This window comes from Podarcis filfolensis (assembly GCF_964270895.1).
Source record: "Podarcis filfolensis genome assembly, chromosome: 11".
NCBI classification, from domain to species: Eukaryota; Metazoa; Chordata; class Lepidosauria; order Squamata; family Lacertidae; genus Podarcis; species Podarcis filfolensis.
Genome location: NC_139613.1, coordinates 52,947,373 through 52,966,805, shown reverse-complemented (window position 1 = coordinate 52,966,805; position 19,433 = coordinate 52,947,373). Strand labels below are relative to the sequence as shown.

The following is a 19,433-nucleotide window of genomic DNA, read 5'->3' as shown; positions in this document are numbered from 1 at the left end:
ACTGGACCTACCCCTCAAAAACTTGTCCATTGCTCCTCTGAAATTGCCCTGTAAAGGATTTTAAATGCTTTTAATGAAGGAGTTTCGAGTGGTACAAAATGTGAAGGGTGAGTGAGAGATACAAGAAGCACAAATGACTTTCATTTCATGTATCAGCGAAGCAGAACTTGCATCTCCCTGTGGTATAAAGAGCATGAGCTCCAGATGGGGAGATGATTCACATCTCTCTCCATGGGGAGATGCATAAGTTCTACTTCAGACACTACAATGCAAGCAGCAGCAGAAGAAAGTATATGTTCCTAAGAATTCCACGCCTTTTGGGCCATTCTACATTAAATACATAACAAATAGAAACATATTACATTAATAACATAGGACTTCATCCCACAAGTTTGCAAACAAACAGGGGGGCTCACATTGCTCACTGGCAGAGCTTGACTACAATGTGGCAACTAGATTTTTATTTATTTGTTCTGTAAAAAATATTAACCACTGTACAAAGACTCTGGTATCCATGTCAGTTCTTCCATAAGCACAAAGATTGTTCCTTGTGTAACAGAATGTCACCCTTTCTCCCCGGGTGTGCCTTGCACCCTCTCCAAATCTGCTCTGGAACATATTCTAGAGGTTCATGGTGGTGCTGGTGGGGTTTCACTGTGCAATCAAATATTGGTTAGATCAGGGGTCAGCAAACTTTTTCAGCAGGGAGCTGGTCCACTGTCCCTCAGACCTTGTGGGGGGCCAGAATATATTTTGAAGAAAAAAGAATGAACAAATTCCTGTGCCCCACAAATAACCCAGAGATGCATTTTAAATAAAAGCACACATTCTACTCATGTAAAAACATGCTGATTCCTGGACCATTCGCGGGCCGGATTTAGAAAGCAATTGGGCTGCATCCGGCCCCCGGGCCTTAGTTTGCCTACGCATGGGTTAGATCCTTACAAAAAAAAATAATAATTCTATAACAGTTTGTAACATTTGAAGCAATTTAAAACCACATCAAATATAAACAACATAAGAACAGTCATAATAACAGCAGCAAAAGCATTTCAGATCATCATATCACATAAACCAACCATAAGACTAACCAACCATAAGACTAAAGATGGAGACTGCTGCCTATTAAATCCAGTCATCAAAAGCAATCCTGAACAAAAACATTTTTAGAGCCTGCCTAAATGCTACCAAGGAGAACTTGTCTGTCTGTAGAGCTCAGGGGATGGCGTGCCATAGCTGTGGGGTCACTACAGAAAATTACCTGTCCCTTCCTGGTAGGCACATGCACAGGGCCTCTAGATGACCCACATTGGCATATGAAGGGTTGAGGGCTGGGTGGTTGTGACATACCAGCTATGGCAGGAGGAAAGATAAAGAGGATTCAAGATCAGGGTGACCTGTCTGTTTCCTTGCAGTCCCAAACATCTGCCTGCATATTATAACCAATATTATAATCAATACATTTGTGGAATATTGTCTAAATAACAGCATCTTGGCATTCTTACTGCTTATGTTTTTCACAATTAACGTATTGTCTTGGATCTAACTTCCCATATTTACATCAAATAGGTTTTGCATTCATAGAACGTGGTTTCATTCCCTCTCCTCCCTCTCTGCACCCTTGCAAATCAGCTCCTGGTGGTTGGGGACCACTGGGAATAGCATGGGTGAGGCTGCAGATTGAAGAGGAATTGGCAAGAATTCCCCTTTAGATGAATGGAAGATGAATTTACAAGCCATTGTGTTCGATAGCTAACGGTCATGGGTTATCTTGTAATCAATACATTATTTTTAAAAGCACACGACCACCCATAGCTAGCTGGAAGGCTAATCTATGAGAAATTGTATTGCTAACATAGTAGTGGGCATATATTTGAAAGAGTAATCTGAAGTTGTTTGCAGGACTGCCAAGAGACACTTCTCAGGAACAGCAAAATGGATAAATCAATTTAGTTTTCTTAAGAGGTCAGACCAAGACCAAAGGTGATGTAAAATTCTCAATACTTCAAGGTCTGCTTTCCTAACCTCAAGAATGATACGTTAGTGATGTGCTGTTGCCATTTTCATGTTGCATATACCACAAGACTTTTTAAGTGCAATTATGCCACTATGCCATTGCAAATAGACCACCAAAAGGAGACCATTAAACAACAACTCTATACCTTGGCAAAGAGTTCCCATGAGGCATGATGGGGTAGTCTGGAAACCAGCCAGAGCTCTTAATGGTGCTTTGTGACTTGGATGTAACCCTCACTGTATAAAGTGTGTATAATATTGTGTCTTTATGCCTTGCTTGTATGGAAGTTAGAGCTGGACCATAAAGAAGGCTGATCACTAAAGAATTGATGCTTTTGAATTATGGTGCTGGAGGAGACTCTTGAGAGTCCCATGGACTGCAAAAAGATCAAACCTATCTATTCTGAAGGAAATCAGCCCTGAGTGCTCACTGGAAGGACAGATCCTGAAGCTGAGATTCCAATACTTTGGCCACCTCATGAGAAGAGAAGACTCCCTGGAAAAGACCCTGATGTTGGGAAAGATGGAGGGCACAAGGAGAAGGGGACGACAGAGGACAAGGTGCTTGGACAGTGTTCTCGAAGCTACCAATATGAGTCTGACCAAACTGTGCGAGGCAGTGGAAGACAGGAGTGCCTGGTGTGCTCTGGTCCACGAAGAATCGGACACAACTAAATGACTAAACAACAACAACATGCCTTGCTTTAAAAAAGGGTGCTTCATTCACTAACCATAAGGGTGAGCTAGAGGTAGGGTAAGGGTGGAGCTTTCCAGAAATGAAACTTATGGGGAAATGTGTGGGGATGTGGGAGAGTTCCCTCACTAGTGACATGCTAGCTTTCCATCAGAGGGGAAGATTTAGGGTGGGGATACATTAATATAAACAAAGCCACAGGGTGGAAAGTGAGTGCCCTTTCCTTCCATTCCCAAACCAACTTGAAAGATGCATAGCGCTAAAACTCCCTGACCAATTTGCAATTCAGCAGGTTTGTTATTCAGGAGCACCTCTAAAATAAGTTTCAGACCAATTGCCCCTCAAAACACTATGGAGGGTCAAGTCACTCCTTTATTTACCCACCCAAACCAGAACAGCAGCCTTTAGTCTTCTGAAATTTGGAAGGCTTTATGCCCTCAGAAGGGGCAACCATGGTTGCAAAATTCATCCAATTCTCTCCCCAAGAATAAAAAAGTAAATGACTTTTCTTTTTTTAAAAAATGGTCAAACTCCCCAACCCTGCATGTATATGGCTATAATTTGGGAAGTTCGATCAACTTAGAAGGGCTGGTGTGCCTGCAAATTTCATTGACTTCTGTCACAAGGGGAAATTTTTATAGCTGCATCCTGATTCTCCATATTTGTGAACACTGGGGAACAGAGGGTTATTCTTAATGAAGCTGCTTTGAACCCAAACCACATGAGTGGAATTCGACATATTACAAAGCGAGGATTGGGATGCTTTCCAAAGTGCCATAAAAACTTGTTTTGAGTGTATTATACATATATGAAATAAAACTGGAGGGGGGGGGAGATTGCATTTATCTTTTAAGCTTCATAACACCCAGGAATTTTGTTCAATTATTGTGAAGTAATGAATGCATGCTTTAGTGGGAATGTGCAAATTAAGTTTGAGACATTAACATTTAGTGTTATTAAGCAATATCAATTTCCTGGGACATGTTCCAGAAAACAACCATTTAGGCTGTACTTGTTTCAATTAAACCAATAGATTGTAATAATATTTACAATCATGCAGTGCCTCTCATCCTAAGGTGTTTTTTGTAAATATATTTAAACATCAAGTGACAAAAATAGTCTCTTGAGGCAGTAAAATACCCACGATTATCATGAATTCCACTGAATTCAACTGGGGAGGCAATGGAAAGTTTGGCACCTCAAAGTTGTTTCTGTGACATATGAAGAGTAATAACTGGGCCTCAGGATGGAAAGCCTTTCTTTAAGATGTCAAGACCTTTTGGCAAAGGACTGTGGTTAAATGGCAGAGTATCTGCTTTGCATGTAGAACGGGTCAGGTTCCCTTACAGCTCCAGAGAAGGTTTCTGTCAAAAACTCTGGAGCACCACTGCCAGTTAGTATAGACAAAAAGATAAAAAAGGTAAAGGACCCCTGGATGGTTAAGTCCAGTCAAAGGCGACTATGGGGTTGTGGCGCTCATCTCACTTTCAGGCCAAGGGAGCCAGCGTTTGTCCACAGACATCTTTCCATATCATGTGGCCAGTATGACTAAACCACTTCTGGTGCAACGGGACACTGTGACGGAAACCAGACTGCACGGAAATGCTGTTTACCTTCCTGCCACAGTGGTACCTATTTATCTACTTGCACTGCCATGTTTTTGAACTGCTAAGTTGGCAGGAGCTGGGACAGAGCAACGGGAACTGATTCCGTCATGGGGATTCGAACTGCCAACCTTCTGATTAGCAAGCCCAAGAGGCTCAGTGGTTTAGACCACAGCTCCACCCACGTTCCTGGTATAGACAATACTGAGCTAGATGAACCATAGGTTTAACTTAATGTGTTTCTTTCCCCCTAAATAAAATGTGTAGTTTAACTTTATTCATTTTTTAGCAAAGTTGTGCTCCTAAGCAGAATTACCAGGCAGAAAATTCTACTATTGAAATATGTAAGACTTTTAATAAATGCAAATGTGTTTACGGTTAGGGTGCCAGAACTGAAGCATAACATCTGCAGTTTTCCTCTGGTTACATTTCTCTCTGATTTATTGTATACTATTTCACATGCCACAGTCAGTTTGTCAGATTTTACTACCAATGCCTTTGAGTTCGGTTGCAAGAGTCGGTATCCTCCCCACCATTTATGCTCTGGGAAAATCAATGAAACTATGCAAAGGGAAAGAAGGGGAGGGAAAGAGAGATGACGATGAACTTTTACATGTGCGTTAAATTACAAGAGAGCTGTGCTTCTGTACTGCTTCCTGAAAGTCACTAATAGTGCAGTTCTCTCCAATTTGTGGATGGGATATAACTGGAAATAACAAACTGTTTAGCACAATAAAAAAATTTTTTTTACTTCCAGTAGCACCTTAAAGACCAACTAAGTTAGTTCTTGGTATGAGCTTTCGTGTGCATGCACACTTCTTCAGATACCTTTCGTGCATGCACACGAAAGCTCATACCAAGAACTAACTTAGTTGGTCTTTAAGGTGCTACTGGAAGTAAAAAAAATTTTTTTGTTTTGACTATGGCAGACCAACACGGCTACCTATCTGTTTAGCACAATGTTATACATATGTACTCAGAGGTAAACCCCATTGGGCTTAATACATGTCTAAAATGCAATTCTGTGTGCATCTACTTAAGGTATTTAAGACTGGTGCAAACTTTTCTAGAGTTGCCTTTCAGTCAGATATATCAAGCTAACAGCCCTATATTATTCATAGTACCAGAGTCCAGCCAACATTTCTGCAGTATAGCTAGCCATTTGCATCAACTTAAAAAACAACAACCCAGGAACAAATCTGGAAACCAACTGAATCTACCAACTGCGGGGCACAGACAAAACAAATAGGCCGCCCAACCTTCTTATATAGTGTCACCTTAAGAATTCTGATGTATTTTAATTTAATCAATACCAGAAGTCCAGGAGTCATGAGAATAATAAGTTGCAGAGTCAGGCAAAGTGTTCCTTACAAAGGCTGGCACAGGGATTGTGCAAAATTCAACCTATCTCCTGTGCTGATACAGTGAACACTTGCTTTACTTTCTGTGCTGCTCATTGGGTTTGCTCAAATACACAAAGGATCCCTTATACACCACCAGAAGGGCCTGCAGAGCTTATTAATAAAGAACATTCCGACACCTTTATTTTACGTTCGTCAGAGTTTGGGGAAAAGATAAGCGAGCTTCAGTCGCATAGCTCTACTGCCTTTGCCAAATGTAGGATGCAGCTTTATCTCCAATGGCATAAAAGTCTATTGGCATCATCATTGCAGCTAAATTGGACCCTTGAAATAGGGCGAAAAGCCAGTTCAACAGTAGCTGAGGCTGTCTGGGCAGTGGACAGACAGAACATCAGGGATATATATGAAGACAGAAATGTCGTCTCACATTATGTTCCATCAGCCTGAATTCGTATTTTCATGAGCACTCAAGAAGGTGAAACCAACTTGGATATACAGGTGTAGAATAGCAGGTGCAATTAATTGCAATGCTTCCTTCATATTCATTCAGAGACTTAAAAAAAAAAAATGATTTCAAACTTTACCAAAGCATTCTGTAGACTCTGATCTAGCCTGCTGAAGTTGCAAATATGTTCTTTCCACATGAACTATAAATCAAGTAAAGCCCTATCCACAATGGATATTTTTAGGAAGGGCAGTAAACAGATCAATACCACCTGAAAATAATATTGATGAATATTAAATTCAGGCATAATGCCTATCCTCTACTGTACTATCAGCAGGTTTTCAGTTGGAATATAAAAACAACAGCTCTATTTTGCATAAATGGAGAGAACAATCAGCAAAGTTTTTATTGAGGCAGTGCCAGGCCACTGTAGGAATACTGAAGAGGAAAGTAAGGCAGTATTTAGTTATAGCAAGAAGGTCTGCAAGTTCCAAACTTGGTAACAGAATGAATGTCCCTTTAAAAAAAATACAGAACCATCACTAGCATTCATTAAAACTGCAAGTAAAAGGGCAAAGGGTCATTCCTGGTTATCACTCAGAAGATAATGAGGATTGTTCATGCTGCAATATACCTAATCCCTATGAAAATTAGTCAATGAAGGTCACAAACTCTAAAGGGGACTGTGGCAAAGAGCTGGGAGGAGATAAAATGATTTTCATCAACTTCCATTAATTAAAGTGCTATTAATTACTGCTCAAAACACAACAGCAAGATCCCATGAAGCCATATATCATGGTGTGTGGCAGGGCTATCGTTTTGGTTTCAAATAAAATGCAACTAAAATATGCCGTATCGACTTCAGATCCCAAAAATTTAAAGAGTCAGTTTGAGTTGTACACACAGGGGAATAAGAAAAGCCCTGCTAAATCAGACCAAAGTCCCCTAGTATCCTGTTCTCACAGTGGTCAACCATATGGCAATGGGAAACTCACCAAGTCCTGCTCAAAGCAGACCCTTTGAAATTCAGAAAAATTCTGTAATTTATGGTTTTTTATTCTGTGAATTTCTATTTTTCTTTTTTGTAAAACTTTAATAAAAATCTTTTTTTTAAAAAAAAAATGAAATTCATGAACCTAACTTAGTCATGTTTATTAACTTCAGTTAATAGGACTAGCATTGGATACCACCCATTCAAGTTCAAGTTTTATTGCGGCAAAAGCCAGTAACACTAAACACCACAAGATCAAACAAAAAGAGATCAACAACAACATCAGAAAAGAAAAAAAAAATTACAGTGTGCCATTCAACAGAAGAGATTTACGCTTCCTGATTACTAAAGTGCAAAATTTGGCCACCTTATATGATATTGAGCTTGAGGAATCTTCCAGAAGGTATTTTCGTAGAATTTCGGGGGAGGATTCCAAATAATGTTGTAGGGGTATAAATTTTGATAAAAGCGGCAAAATAAGTTGAACTCGTTCTTCACTATAAAATTCGCAAAATAGAAGGATGTGTGTGACAGATTCTACCTTATTAGACATACAGGGGCAGAGACGCGCATGCATTGGTACCCGCGTGAATTTGCCGTACAGCACTGCTGAGGGCATTGTCTCAAAGCGGGCTCTAGAGAAAGCCCATCTATAAGCTTCGTTAGTGATGTTAGTTAAGTAAGGGGCAGCTGCAAAATTAGGCCAAGCTTTTAAGCATCTATATGTCTCCGGGAGTAGGGCGACGTCTCCGGGAGTTACTTTCGGGAGGGGAAGGACTTCCGGTATGATGGCGACCAGCACTCTACTAATGTGAGCCCGTTGATTTTATCTTTTTATTTTCTCTTACTCCTTTTAAAGACTATTTTAAAGACTATTTTAATGAACACTGAGCTCAGATAAATTTAAGCACCTCACCGCATTCTATCCCATGCTTTGTATTCCTGACTCTTCTTGGAAGTTTAAAGCTGAATTGACTATCTTATCACACTGCGAAGAGTTTACAGGAAGACTCATGGGCTGTTCCCACCGCAAGTTTGGAGGCACAGACGGAGCATAATTTAGTGTTATGCCAATAACCTTTGGCACACTACTCCTCCTTGAACAGGATACTTTCAAGGAAAATACTCCCTCGACTCTTTGAAAAACCTAGGGAAAGATAGAAGAGCGAGGTAAAGGGAGAGATGACTCAGCAATTAGACAGCCCTGCTGATGCGAGGAGGGGGGTTGGAAAACGCTGCAGAGAATCTGAGGACTTAGAGGAAATGGCATGTTTGCCCCTCACCAAGCAAACCAAAACCAGCGAATTCTTTAATGGAAAAACAAAGGATACTTTTAATATTCCGACCTCGAATAGCTTCTCTCCATTAGCAGAGATAATAGATAAGGAAACTACACCGAAGGAATTATCCGCTAAACAACCCACTAACCCCTTAAACAACACCATCACGAGACCAAAACGTCCCAAAAAAGTTCCAACTATGCCCATTCAGGCGGAAGACTACATCAGAGAACAAGAAAACCATCTCTCTGAATTACTACTGGAACACTCTACCACGTTAGACCTAGTGGCTAAAACCGTGGACTATATCTTTAAATACATAAGAGACATCAAAGGCTCCCTAGAGAAGATTTTATCCTTTGTATCCCCAAAAGTTAATGTCAGCCCCGTAGATGCTTCACCGGAGGATAGGGCCAAACCAACACCTAGAGTACCTGTCCTACTGCGCTCAACTTCGCAGACTGGCTGCAAATTTGAAAATGAACAAACTATGGAAGATTTGCACACCATATCTTCCTACAATCTCTCACTACAAGCCACTAGACTCTGTTTAATGATCCTCCCCTTCAAAGGTCAGGTTGTTAACTGGTCGTCTATACATGTCGCAAGAAGGCATCTAGCTGAGCTTTTGGGCGTAAATCCCCTTTCCATCGATCTGAAATCCACTGTCCACATTTACAGCAAGCCACACATGCAGAGGATACTGCTCACCTTCGAATCTAAAAAGTTTCCAACTTATATGATGTCCCTACGAAGCTACCTGACTAATTATGGAATTTTTATTACAAGAGTTTTTATCAACACTAAGATTTGCCCTCTTATACCCTACTCTCCAGCTAAAAGGAAAGCAATTAAAAATGAGGGCACCCCACTTACTACGAGCTCTTCCTCTCCACCCTCAGACTTAATTAGTTGGACAGAGACCCCCATGCCCCTCCTATCAAAGGCTACTCATCTAGAGAATTTGATGGAGCAGGAGTTACTTGTTTCCTTCTCCCATCTGCCAAAAGCCGAACAAACAGAGATAACGGACAGACTAGATGAGTTATTACTCTATCTCTGAAGATCTAGCGCCCACAAAAGAGGCAAATACTCCACCTAACTTGGAGCGATACCGCCCATTATGGCTAGGAGGGGAAATCAAAGAAACATTAATAGCCTTTTAGTATGTTTTGCCCTCTACAGGATTACAGAGGGTCATAGCTGCCAACTTACAAATTTGAAAATAAGGGACCAGCAGCCTCGAAAATAAGGGATCAGAAGCCAAAATAAGGGATTTTCCGGGCACAGGTATGTTCGACTTCTGAGCCCCTCCGAGCCAAAGGCAGAAAGCCCAGCCAGCAGCCAAACGAAGCCTCAAGCAGTGGTTCCCACAGCGCAGCAACCCAGCAAAGGGATACAGCAGCAAGGAAAACCACCGTCACCTCTCCGCTGGGAAGCACTGAGCAAAGGCGAGTCCCCAGGCAACACAGCCGATTTGATCAGCACAAGGCATGCAAGCTCCACCCCCCAGTCGTTCTTAGACTCCTTATTGGGTGAGCAATGCAGCCAAGCAACACAGTTGGAGCCTCCCTCCCCTCTGGCCGGCAGGGAGGGAGGGAGAGGAGCTGCTTCCTTTGAAACCTGGGAAATTTAAGGGACATCATCAAAAGGGACAGCAGCAGGACATGGCGCTGGGATAAGGGAGTTTCCCGCCAAATAAGGGATGGTTGACAGCTATGTAGAGGGTGGAGAATCAACATTCCTGTTCTCTTTTTGAGTTAGTCACTCCAGACTTGCCTCATGTGAAAAGTACATTAAAGACCTGTCTTGCAGCTTTCCATACTCATGGCTGTGAACTGAAAGATCCAATGAGAGAAAGATACAGAGACATTCATAATATAGTATTGTCCTAGTCACTGTCTACCATGTGCTCAGGCAGGGACTAGTAAGAGTTAAAACATCCTATATGTCTGGGCTACAGGGAAAGGGAACTATTTAATATTCACATTTAAAGCCTTTGAAATACAGTGGTACCTTGGTTTACGAACTTAATCCGTTCTGGAAGTCCGTTCTCAAACCAAAGCATTCTGAAACCAATGTGTGCTTTGCCATAGCAGCGGGGGACTCAATTTGCAAATGGAACACACTCAACAGGAAGTGGAACATGTTCTGCTTCCAAGGCAAAGTTCACAAACCAAAACACCTACTTCTGGGTTTGCAGGTTCTTAATCCAAGTTGTTCATAAACTTTGTTGTTGTTGTTGTTTAGTTGTTTAGTTGTGTCCGACTCCTTGTGACCCCATGGACCAGAGCATGCCAGGCACTCCTGTCTTCATAAACTAAGCTGTTCTTAAACCAAGGTACCACTGTATGCCTTAAAGGCAAGGGTATACAACTATGGAGATTTGCAACTGTCCCTTTCCAAACCAGAACATAGGCTGAGATATAATAGCTAGTTCAACTTGAGTTTCATGGAAGCCTGAAGATTGGAAGCCAAGGGCCAGTTGCAGATAACTAGTCCTGCTAGCAGAAGCCTGCACAAGAATTTCTGCTAGTGCACTGCCAAATTGGTTCTGGGGGGGGGGGTTTTCAGAGAACCCCCAGAATACTGGGGTGGTGAAATATACTCAGAGTCGAGAGTGGATTTCATGCTCTTTATTCAGCTCATAGTGGTGAGGAGGAATGGAAGCTCCCCCACAATATCTGCTTTATATACATTATTTACACAATGGGCTGCACGTGATTGGCTAATTCCGGGATTCTCCTGTAGGCAAATCAGGTTGTGGATTCACTTCCACCTGGAGCTGGATTGGGTGGCTCCTGTGGACCAATCATACTGCTGCATTGTTCTAGGATCAATCAGACTGCTGCATTCTGAATCCTATTGTTCTAGGACCAATCAGATTGCTGCATTTTGGGTCCTATTCAACTCAGTACATAACAGGTGGGGAGGGAGGCATACAACTCCATCAGGCCAGCAGAAATGCTGATTCTGATGGGAGTTATCCTCTTAGCATTGTATGATTGATTTCCTCCCCAGGTCTCCTCCAGGTCCAAGATACAATTCACTGTGCCACACTGCCTCTCCAACTTGACTGACTTTCTGAGTGACAGCGGACGGCTGAATTTCTTGAAATATGGATTCTTTAAATTACTGCTTGTAAATTCAATTACTTCACATGGGGTATGGCCCAGCCTCCCGAAATCTCAGCAAGCTATTTCAAAATGGTTGAAGCATCGCAGCCGACAAGCTGAGATTTGGGGGCTGTCAGATTAGAAATCTGGGTCAGTCTGCACTGCGATAATATACTGTGTTGCTAATTGTTGACAGGGACACATTCCCAGGAATAAGTTCCCACAGCTTTGGGAACTGCTCTTTGGAGATAAACAGCTTGACATTGCTCAAATCTCATTTCTGCTATGATAGTGCATCTTGTGCTTCGTGCCTTCCTTGTAGCTGTAGATAATTATTTCTGCACATTCTAAAAGTTAGGGAAACATGCGTAAGACAGAGGATCTCTCATATTGGTATCCTGGAATGCACCTAGGGGAAAAACAGCATATGGATACCATGCTACATAATTGTTAGGATTACTGAGATAATATATACAAATCACTGAACGCTATATATGCATTGTTATTCTGTAAATTCACAAAAAAACACCCAATAAATAGTTTAACTCATAGGTGTCGGAATTCAAGCCTTAGTCAGAGGAATTGGCCACTCTCCAGGTGCCCGGCTTGGATTCCTTGTTGATCTCCCCCGTCTCGACTCCCGGCAAGACAAGGCCAGATCTCTATCGGCGATTCTCCTCAAACGTGAGAAGAACACAACCATTCCTCCCCCCTCAATCCCAGGGAGGGGAGAGAGACAGACAGAAATGTATTTACATGCCTTTATTTCTGTCTTTCCAGCAGTACAGAGAAAACGTGTCTGCACTCTCTTAACACCAACAGCAGAGAGAGAATAACTCCTCCCATGTACTTCCAGTACAGGGTCATGTGACACTCTGAGCTAACATCCGGTGCTCAGTGCACAGAATAGACTGTCCCTTGTTCCCACGGTACAGTCCCATAACATCGACATCCTGTTTGGCTTTCCAGCCATCTGGAGAACTCAGCATTGCTCCTTTTTCGTAACAATAGGAATAGCCTTCACCAGCCTGTGCTGACTAGGGCTGGATCTACATTGACCTCTTTAACATTATTAGAACAATATTAGATATTTAGTTCTAAAACATCACACGGCATACTTGTAAATTAAAGCATTTTTTTACCTTTGTTTCTTTTGTCAAAATAATAATAATAATTTGCCATGTAATAAATAAATAAATAAATAAATAAATAAATAAATAAATAAATTTATACCCGGCCCATCTGGCTGGGCTTCCCCAGTCACTCTGGGCAGCAAAATATTAAAATACAATAATTCATCAAATATTAAGCCTTCAGATGTCTTCTAAAAGTCAGGTAGTAGTTTATTTCCTTGACATCTGGTGGGAGGGCGTTCCACAGGGCGGGTGCCACTACCAAGAAGGTCCTCTGCTGGGTTCCCTGTAACTTCACTTCTCACAGTGAGGGAACTGCCAGAAGGTCCTTGGAGCTGGACCTCAGTGTCCGGGCTGAATGATGGGGGTAGAGACGCTCCTTCAGGTATACTGAGCCGAGGCCAATTCAACACTTTGAATTGTGCTCGGAAACATACTGGGAGCCAGTGTAGGTCTTTCAGGACCTCTCTTGGCGGCCACTCCCAGTCACCAGTCTAGCTGCCGCATTCTGGATTAGTTGTAGTTTCCAGGTCACCTTCAAAGGTAGCCCCACCTAGAGCGCATTGCAGTAGTCCAAGCAGGAGATAACCAGAGCATGCACCACTCTGGCGAGACAGTCCGCGGGCAGGTAGGGTCTCTGCCTGCATCCCAGATGGAGCTGGTAGACAGGAGACTTTTTTCATCTCTGTCTGGATCTGCTGGGGAATGAACTTGGGACTTGCACTTGCAAGATGTACGTTTGATTTCAGAATCATTGCTATTTGTCAAAGAGAGTATGCTATTGGTGGGGGAGCAAGATGAGTTTCAGCTATATGAGACTCAAGAAGAGGTAGCACATCAACCAACGCTTGAGAACTGTGAGTGTAAGAAACCATTTCTGTGATTGTTACAGTGGTTTGCTGATAAATGATTATCACCAAAATCAAAATGAAATGAGCAGCAAAATGAGTCCTTGCAGAGGCGTAATATCCTTAGCCTCAGGTCGCGGCCTTTAAACCTATTTGCAAAATACTCAACACGCTCAACTATTACATTGACCTCACTGTTCTCCAAGAGGCAGATTTCATTCCCACTGCTCCTTATCACCTTGGCAGCAGTGCAATTGTGGTGAAAAAGAATACATTGATATGTTTGATCTGTGAACTTTTAATTCCTACAAAGCATCAGCTTCCATAAACTCTGGAACAAGATGGACTTAGATGCACATTATAGCCTTTGTTGTTTAAGTCTCAATTCCCTGACTGGCACACATTGTGCTGAATATAAATTGCCTTGGTCTTTACTCTGAGATTAAGTCAATGCATCATCACCCATGCCTTCTTATATCTGGTATTTCTTTCATATTGATCCATGTAAACTTTTTTGGGATATAACTTAAATGACTGAACTTTCTGAAAAATGTACAGTGTCTTCGATCCTTAAACCACTTAATCTTGATTAAATTTTCATTTATTTATTTTATAAATTATTCTTTGAGCAAGGTAACTGGTTGGAGGACGGTGGCAGGAAGCCGGCCTTTTAAACTATGGTAAATTATGTTGCGTTTTATGAAAATGTGAGTATTATAGTCTGCTTTTCCTTCAGTTTATCTTGAATTTGGACAGCAGCTTTTAGAGTAACTGAATTATTCTAAATAATTGCACAAGAGCTGTGTGACCAAAGATAAGAGTATGACAAAAATAATGGATACTACCTGCCCCACCCCCGGTCTTGTTGGACTTTCAGGGCAAATATTTGAGCAACAACCAAGATCAATGAGACTTAAAAAATGCTTAACTGTGGCTGGATTGTGTGCATAATATTGTTTATAGGAGCAGATTACAAAATTTGTAGAGCAGGGCTGGCACCAGAGTTCAGGAGGCCCTCAGCACTGTTCAGTTCATGGGCCCAGCACACTACTGACAGACCCTCCAAGTGTCCCTATTTCCCAGGGACGTCCCTGATTTAGAGAAGCCGTCCCGTTTTCTGATTTGATCCCGGAATGTCCCGCTTTTCCTTAGGGCGTCCCTATTTTCATTAGAGAAATGTTGGAGGGTATGGAATTATCTGACCCCCAAGGCGTCTGAAGGCAATCCTGTATAGGGAAGTTTTTAAAATGTTTGATGTTTTATTATGTTTTTATATATGTTGGAAACAACCCCAAGTGGCTTGGGCAACCCAGTCAGATTATCATTATGGAATGGGACGTCCCTATTTTCATTGGAGAAATGTTGGAGGGTATGTACTGATGTCCCCATAGCTGTCCTCCCCCACTGAAACCCCTCCTATTGCCCATCCTTCTCTTTGTAGCAGCAGTACCACATAGTCCTGATCTCTTGCCCCAACAACCTACTTCGTTCGCTCGCCCTTCCAGCCCCTCATTCTTCACCACTACAATAGCAGTGGAAGTTCTGGTAGCTTCTCTATCTCCTGCTTCTGTGAGAAAGGGTCAATGAGGTTCATCAGAGAAACGGGGTCCTTCTGAGTCATCCTCCCTGAGTCAGGGAGAAGCGGCCAAACTTTTTAAATTTAAAAGCTTTTAAGAAATAAATCTAAAACACATTTAGAGCTGTTACAGGAAACTGCGACAGGAGTTTCTCCAGGGCACCTTGTCCAGAATGCCTGAGAAGACTAAATTATTTCTCAGAAACTAGATTCCAGGTAGGACAAAAGGGAGGTGTCAAGCGGTAGGAGCATGCAGATAAGGGGCCAATGGTGTTGAAGGAAGATGAGTTTGGATTAGATATCCTGCTTTGTCACTACCTGAAGGAGTCTCAAAGCGGCTAACATTCTCCTTTCCCTTCCTCCCCCACAACAAACACTCTGTGAGGTGAGTGGGGCTGAGAGACTTCAGAGAAGTGTGACTGGCCCAAGGTCACCCAGCAGCTGCATGTGGAGGAGTGGAGACGCGAACCCGGTTCACCAGATTACGAGTCTACCACTCTTAACCACTACACCACACTGGAAGACTCAGTGGTGAGTGAGTTGCTGGCAGTTGAGCTGTTGTGGGGCCCTCAGCCAGTGCCCAAACTAGCTGGCAGTTGGGGCTGCTGAGCAGTATAGCTATACAATGCAAGAAGCCAGTGTTACAACATGTTACATGTCAGGATGCTGTCAGCGGCTCCTGACTGGTTGCCCAGGAAAGTATAAAGACAAGGAAAAGTTTCTTACCATCCTTTTTTATTTTAATATTACAGAGAGATGCTATAGAACCCAGCCTCTTGGGGAATGGCATTGTCTCGAGTGAATCTCTACCCCCCTTCTCTTCCACTTCCGAATTCATCACTTCTACGGATGCTGCTATGTGCCCTCTGTCTGAGCTCTTTGCTCTCCTACTTTTAAGGCTCGCCGGGTTCCGGGAGATGGAGGGCCAGGGATGTTTTCTAAAGACACTGTGTCAGCCAGCTGCCGCTCCAGCTCTGCCTCCTCCTCTCCCTATTTCCCATGTTTCCCCCTCATCTGCCTCTGAACTGTGACCTCCTGCAAACCACTGTTGTAAATCTATACTGTCTTCCTCTTCCTCCTCCCTGGAAGGGTCAGGATGGGGAGGCAGTCTCTACCATTCCTCCTCTGCCCAGTCCCTGACATTACAACATTTTAGAGACAGAACAGAATGATAAAGAGGCCACTTCCATTTTGAGTGTTACGCTGAGGTCTGTCTGTTTTTGCTATTTATTTTGTGTTTTTGTTTTGCGACTCTTTTTGGTTTGTTTTTGTGACTGTGGAATCCAGTTCAGCTACTGATTGATTGATTGATTGATTGTGTGACTGAAGCACATTGTTCATTGCTTTCATTTTATGGCTCAATGGTCTCATTAGATAGTAAAATTCATGTGAAACTGCTGTTTCAGAGGTTGTTTTTAAAAGTCTGGAACAGATTAATCCATTTTGCATTACTTTCTATGGGATAGCACACCTTGGTTTTGGAAGGCTTTGTTTTTGGAACGGACTTCCAGAATGGATTAAGTTTGAGAATCAAGGTACCACTGTAATAAGAAGCTGTAAAAGAGCAATAGTCCAGCTGTATTGATAGCTTTTAACTATAGAAATTTGTGCAGCGATTTGTGCTGCTGTAGAAAACTGGCAACTACTAAAATCAAAGGCACATCTGGTTTTATCTGGCTAATCGGACAACTAGCACATTCATATGCCATAAGGAATGAATAGCTCCAAAAGATTCTTAGGAAGCTTTTAAAGGAGGTTTGAAGGAAACTGATAAGGTGGAAGGAAGAAGTTGTTATATAAACCACACCTGCTGAAATTTCATCTTCTAGAGCAATTAAAGGTATAGGGCCCTCTCCTCCTTTGCATCTGGCTACCACAGCAACTAAGGGATGCGGGTGGCGCTGTGGGTTAAACCACAGAGCCTAGGACTTGCCGATCAGAAGGTCGGCAGTTTGAATCCCCGCGACGGGGTGAGCTCCCGTTGCTCAGTCCCTGCTCCTGCCCACCTAGGAGTTCGAAAGCATGTCAAAGTGCAAGTAGATAAATAGGTACCGCTCCGGCAGGAAGGTAAACGGCATTTCCATGCGCTGCTCTGGTTTGCCAGAAGCGGCTTAGTCATGCTGGCCACATGACCTGGAAGCTGTACGCTGGCTCCCTCGGCCAATAAAGCAAGATGAGCGCCGCAACCACAGAGTCAGTCACGACTGGACCTAATGGTCAGGGGTCCCTTTACCGTTACCTTACCACAGCAACTGGCCCTCTGGAAAGTAAGGAGAAAGCAATAGCTGTTCCTACATCAGTGAAAAGCTAAGGCCAGGATAGAGTGCCAACAGTCAAAACCAGCCCTGTCCTCATTCCAACAGTAAGACCCTGCAGCTCATATTATTGGATGCCGAATTCAGGAGAGTATTCTCCACTGTTCATAATCAATACCTCTTTAACGGAATTAACAGGGGGAAAAGTTAATTTGAGCTGAGTTAATCTCTTGCAAAGATTAAATGAATCCCCTTTAGGAGGGCAAAGTCTTTTACAAAAATATGCATTTTTATCATTAAGTACAGCTGCTGCACCAGAAAATTGGAGGCTGGTCAAAAGTATTCAGACTGAAAAGATAGAGAGGCTGGTCTCAAGAATTATAGATTGGCAAATCATTTTCCATTATCATGAATAATAGTTGAGGGAATGGTGAGGTGTGATGCTGCGAAGGACAATTACAAATGATAGAGAAATTCAGCCCAGATTGGTAGAAAAAACTACCTCTGACAAATGTTTCAATGGGGCCCTGTTAATAAAATATAGCAAAACAGAAATTCTGTCTTGATGTTCCCAATTATTCTCTAAAAAACATGTAATATCCACTTAGAATAAGAGGGTAATGAATCCTAGAATGAACTCAGTATTGAATGCAGAAGTTTCTGTTTTAATGACACTCACATAAATATTTCATTTTAATAATGTCTACATAAAAGATAATTGTTTTATCCAAAATACATATGCTATCCAGAGAAAGATATTGCTTGCATAATATGATTCACAACATAACTATGACCTTACATCCTTCATACAGGACAGAGAACAATGTCGCTTCAATGAACCCTCTGTGTGCCATGTTCAGGTAGCAAGGCCATGTGCATCAGAAGCTATTGAATTAACTTCTATTGCCCCACTTTCCAAAAGAATGCATGTAAATCGTGTGCAGTTTTGCTGTAATATACACATTGCTCGGTGCATCCCCTTTAAAAAAATCCACAACAATATGTGTCTACATTTTATCTAAAATACATATTTTTGTGCCTCCTTTTTCAGACCAAAACTGCATCACAAAAACTAAAGAAGTGCAGAATTTGACTGGTAGCTGCATTCTGATCAGCAAGTTCCGGAACATCGAATTGGCTTAGTTCACTGTGAAAACTGGACCGAATAAATGGGGTTCAGATAATGTTTTCTTGGAGTCCTTGGCTTACGTCACATTCCTAAATGTGTCTACTCAGAACTAAGCCCCACTGAGTAAAATGGGAATTACTTCAAGAGAAGTATATAGGATTCCAGCAATAATGTATATAAAGCTTTATTTATATTTTATATATTGTGTGCTGCAAGCACAAAATCATATCTGTTGTTATAGGCATCCACATAGTTCATTGGGCAATGTTGTATAAATCTAGTTTTACTGAACTTTGCCTCTGAGTTTCGAAAACATCAAGATTTATATTTATTTTCTAATGTTTTAGACTAAATTCACTACACACCCAATATAGGCCCTGTGAGAAAACAGTACAGTTATTTTTCTTCTTTCCAAATCACAACAAGTTAAAAAATGGGGGGGGGGAGTACAAATAGCGATATAAACCTTACATATTTCCCAGAGGAAATAAAATATTTGTTAAATGAACAAAAGGTAGAACTCTATCCAATCTATATCTTACAGAGGGAGATTCACCTCTGTTTACTCAGAAATTTCAAACTTCCTATGTAAATTAGCCTGATGAAAAATGGCGCAGAAATGCACGCAAATGTGATTACCATACTGAAAACATTGTGGTGCTTGTCACTAAACAGAACATACCCAAATGCTTTCCTCTTGGCGATATTGCTTCCAGTTCCTTCCACTGTCACTAAACATCAGGAGGTAGCTTGTTACCCAGTCGGAACTCCCGTATCCACCTTGGGTAGCCACTGCGGTAATTTCAGTTCGCTCGCCAAGATCGATCTGCAGCCATTGATATTTATTTGATATGAGTGGAGTCCAGCCACCAGCACCTTTAGTGGTAAATAGAACAGGGAAAATATTGGAAGGAAAAATTAGTTCAGAATGGAAGAATGGAAATTTTTATATCTATCTATCTATTCGCATTAATAATAATAATAA

The 19,433-nt window shown here is 41.9% G+C and overlaps 1 protein-coding gene across 6 annotated transcripts in view; it reads right to left on the bottom strand.

Annotated features, from left to right (window-relative positions):
* The window catches only part of CNTNAP4 (contactin associated protein family member 4), a 281,703-nt gene that overhangs the window by 158,679 nt on the left and 103,591 nt on the right, over positions 1-19,433 (bottom strand). For all 6 annotated transcript variants that reach the window (XR_014539759.1, XM_083576530.1, XM_083576533.1 and 3 more), the window contains one exon: positions 19,131-19,324. Coding sequence is in view for 5 of the 6 variants with exons in the window: in XM_083576530.1 (XP_083432656.1) it covers positions 19,131-19,324 (194 nt within the window). In the remaining variant the exon portion in view is untranslated. The remainder of the gene's footprint in view (positions 1-19,130; positions 19,325-19,433) is intronic.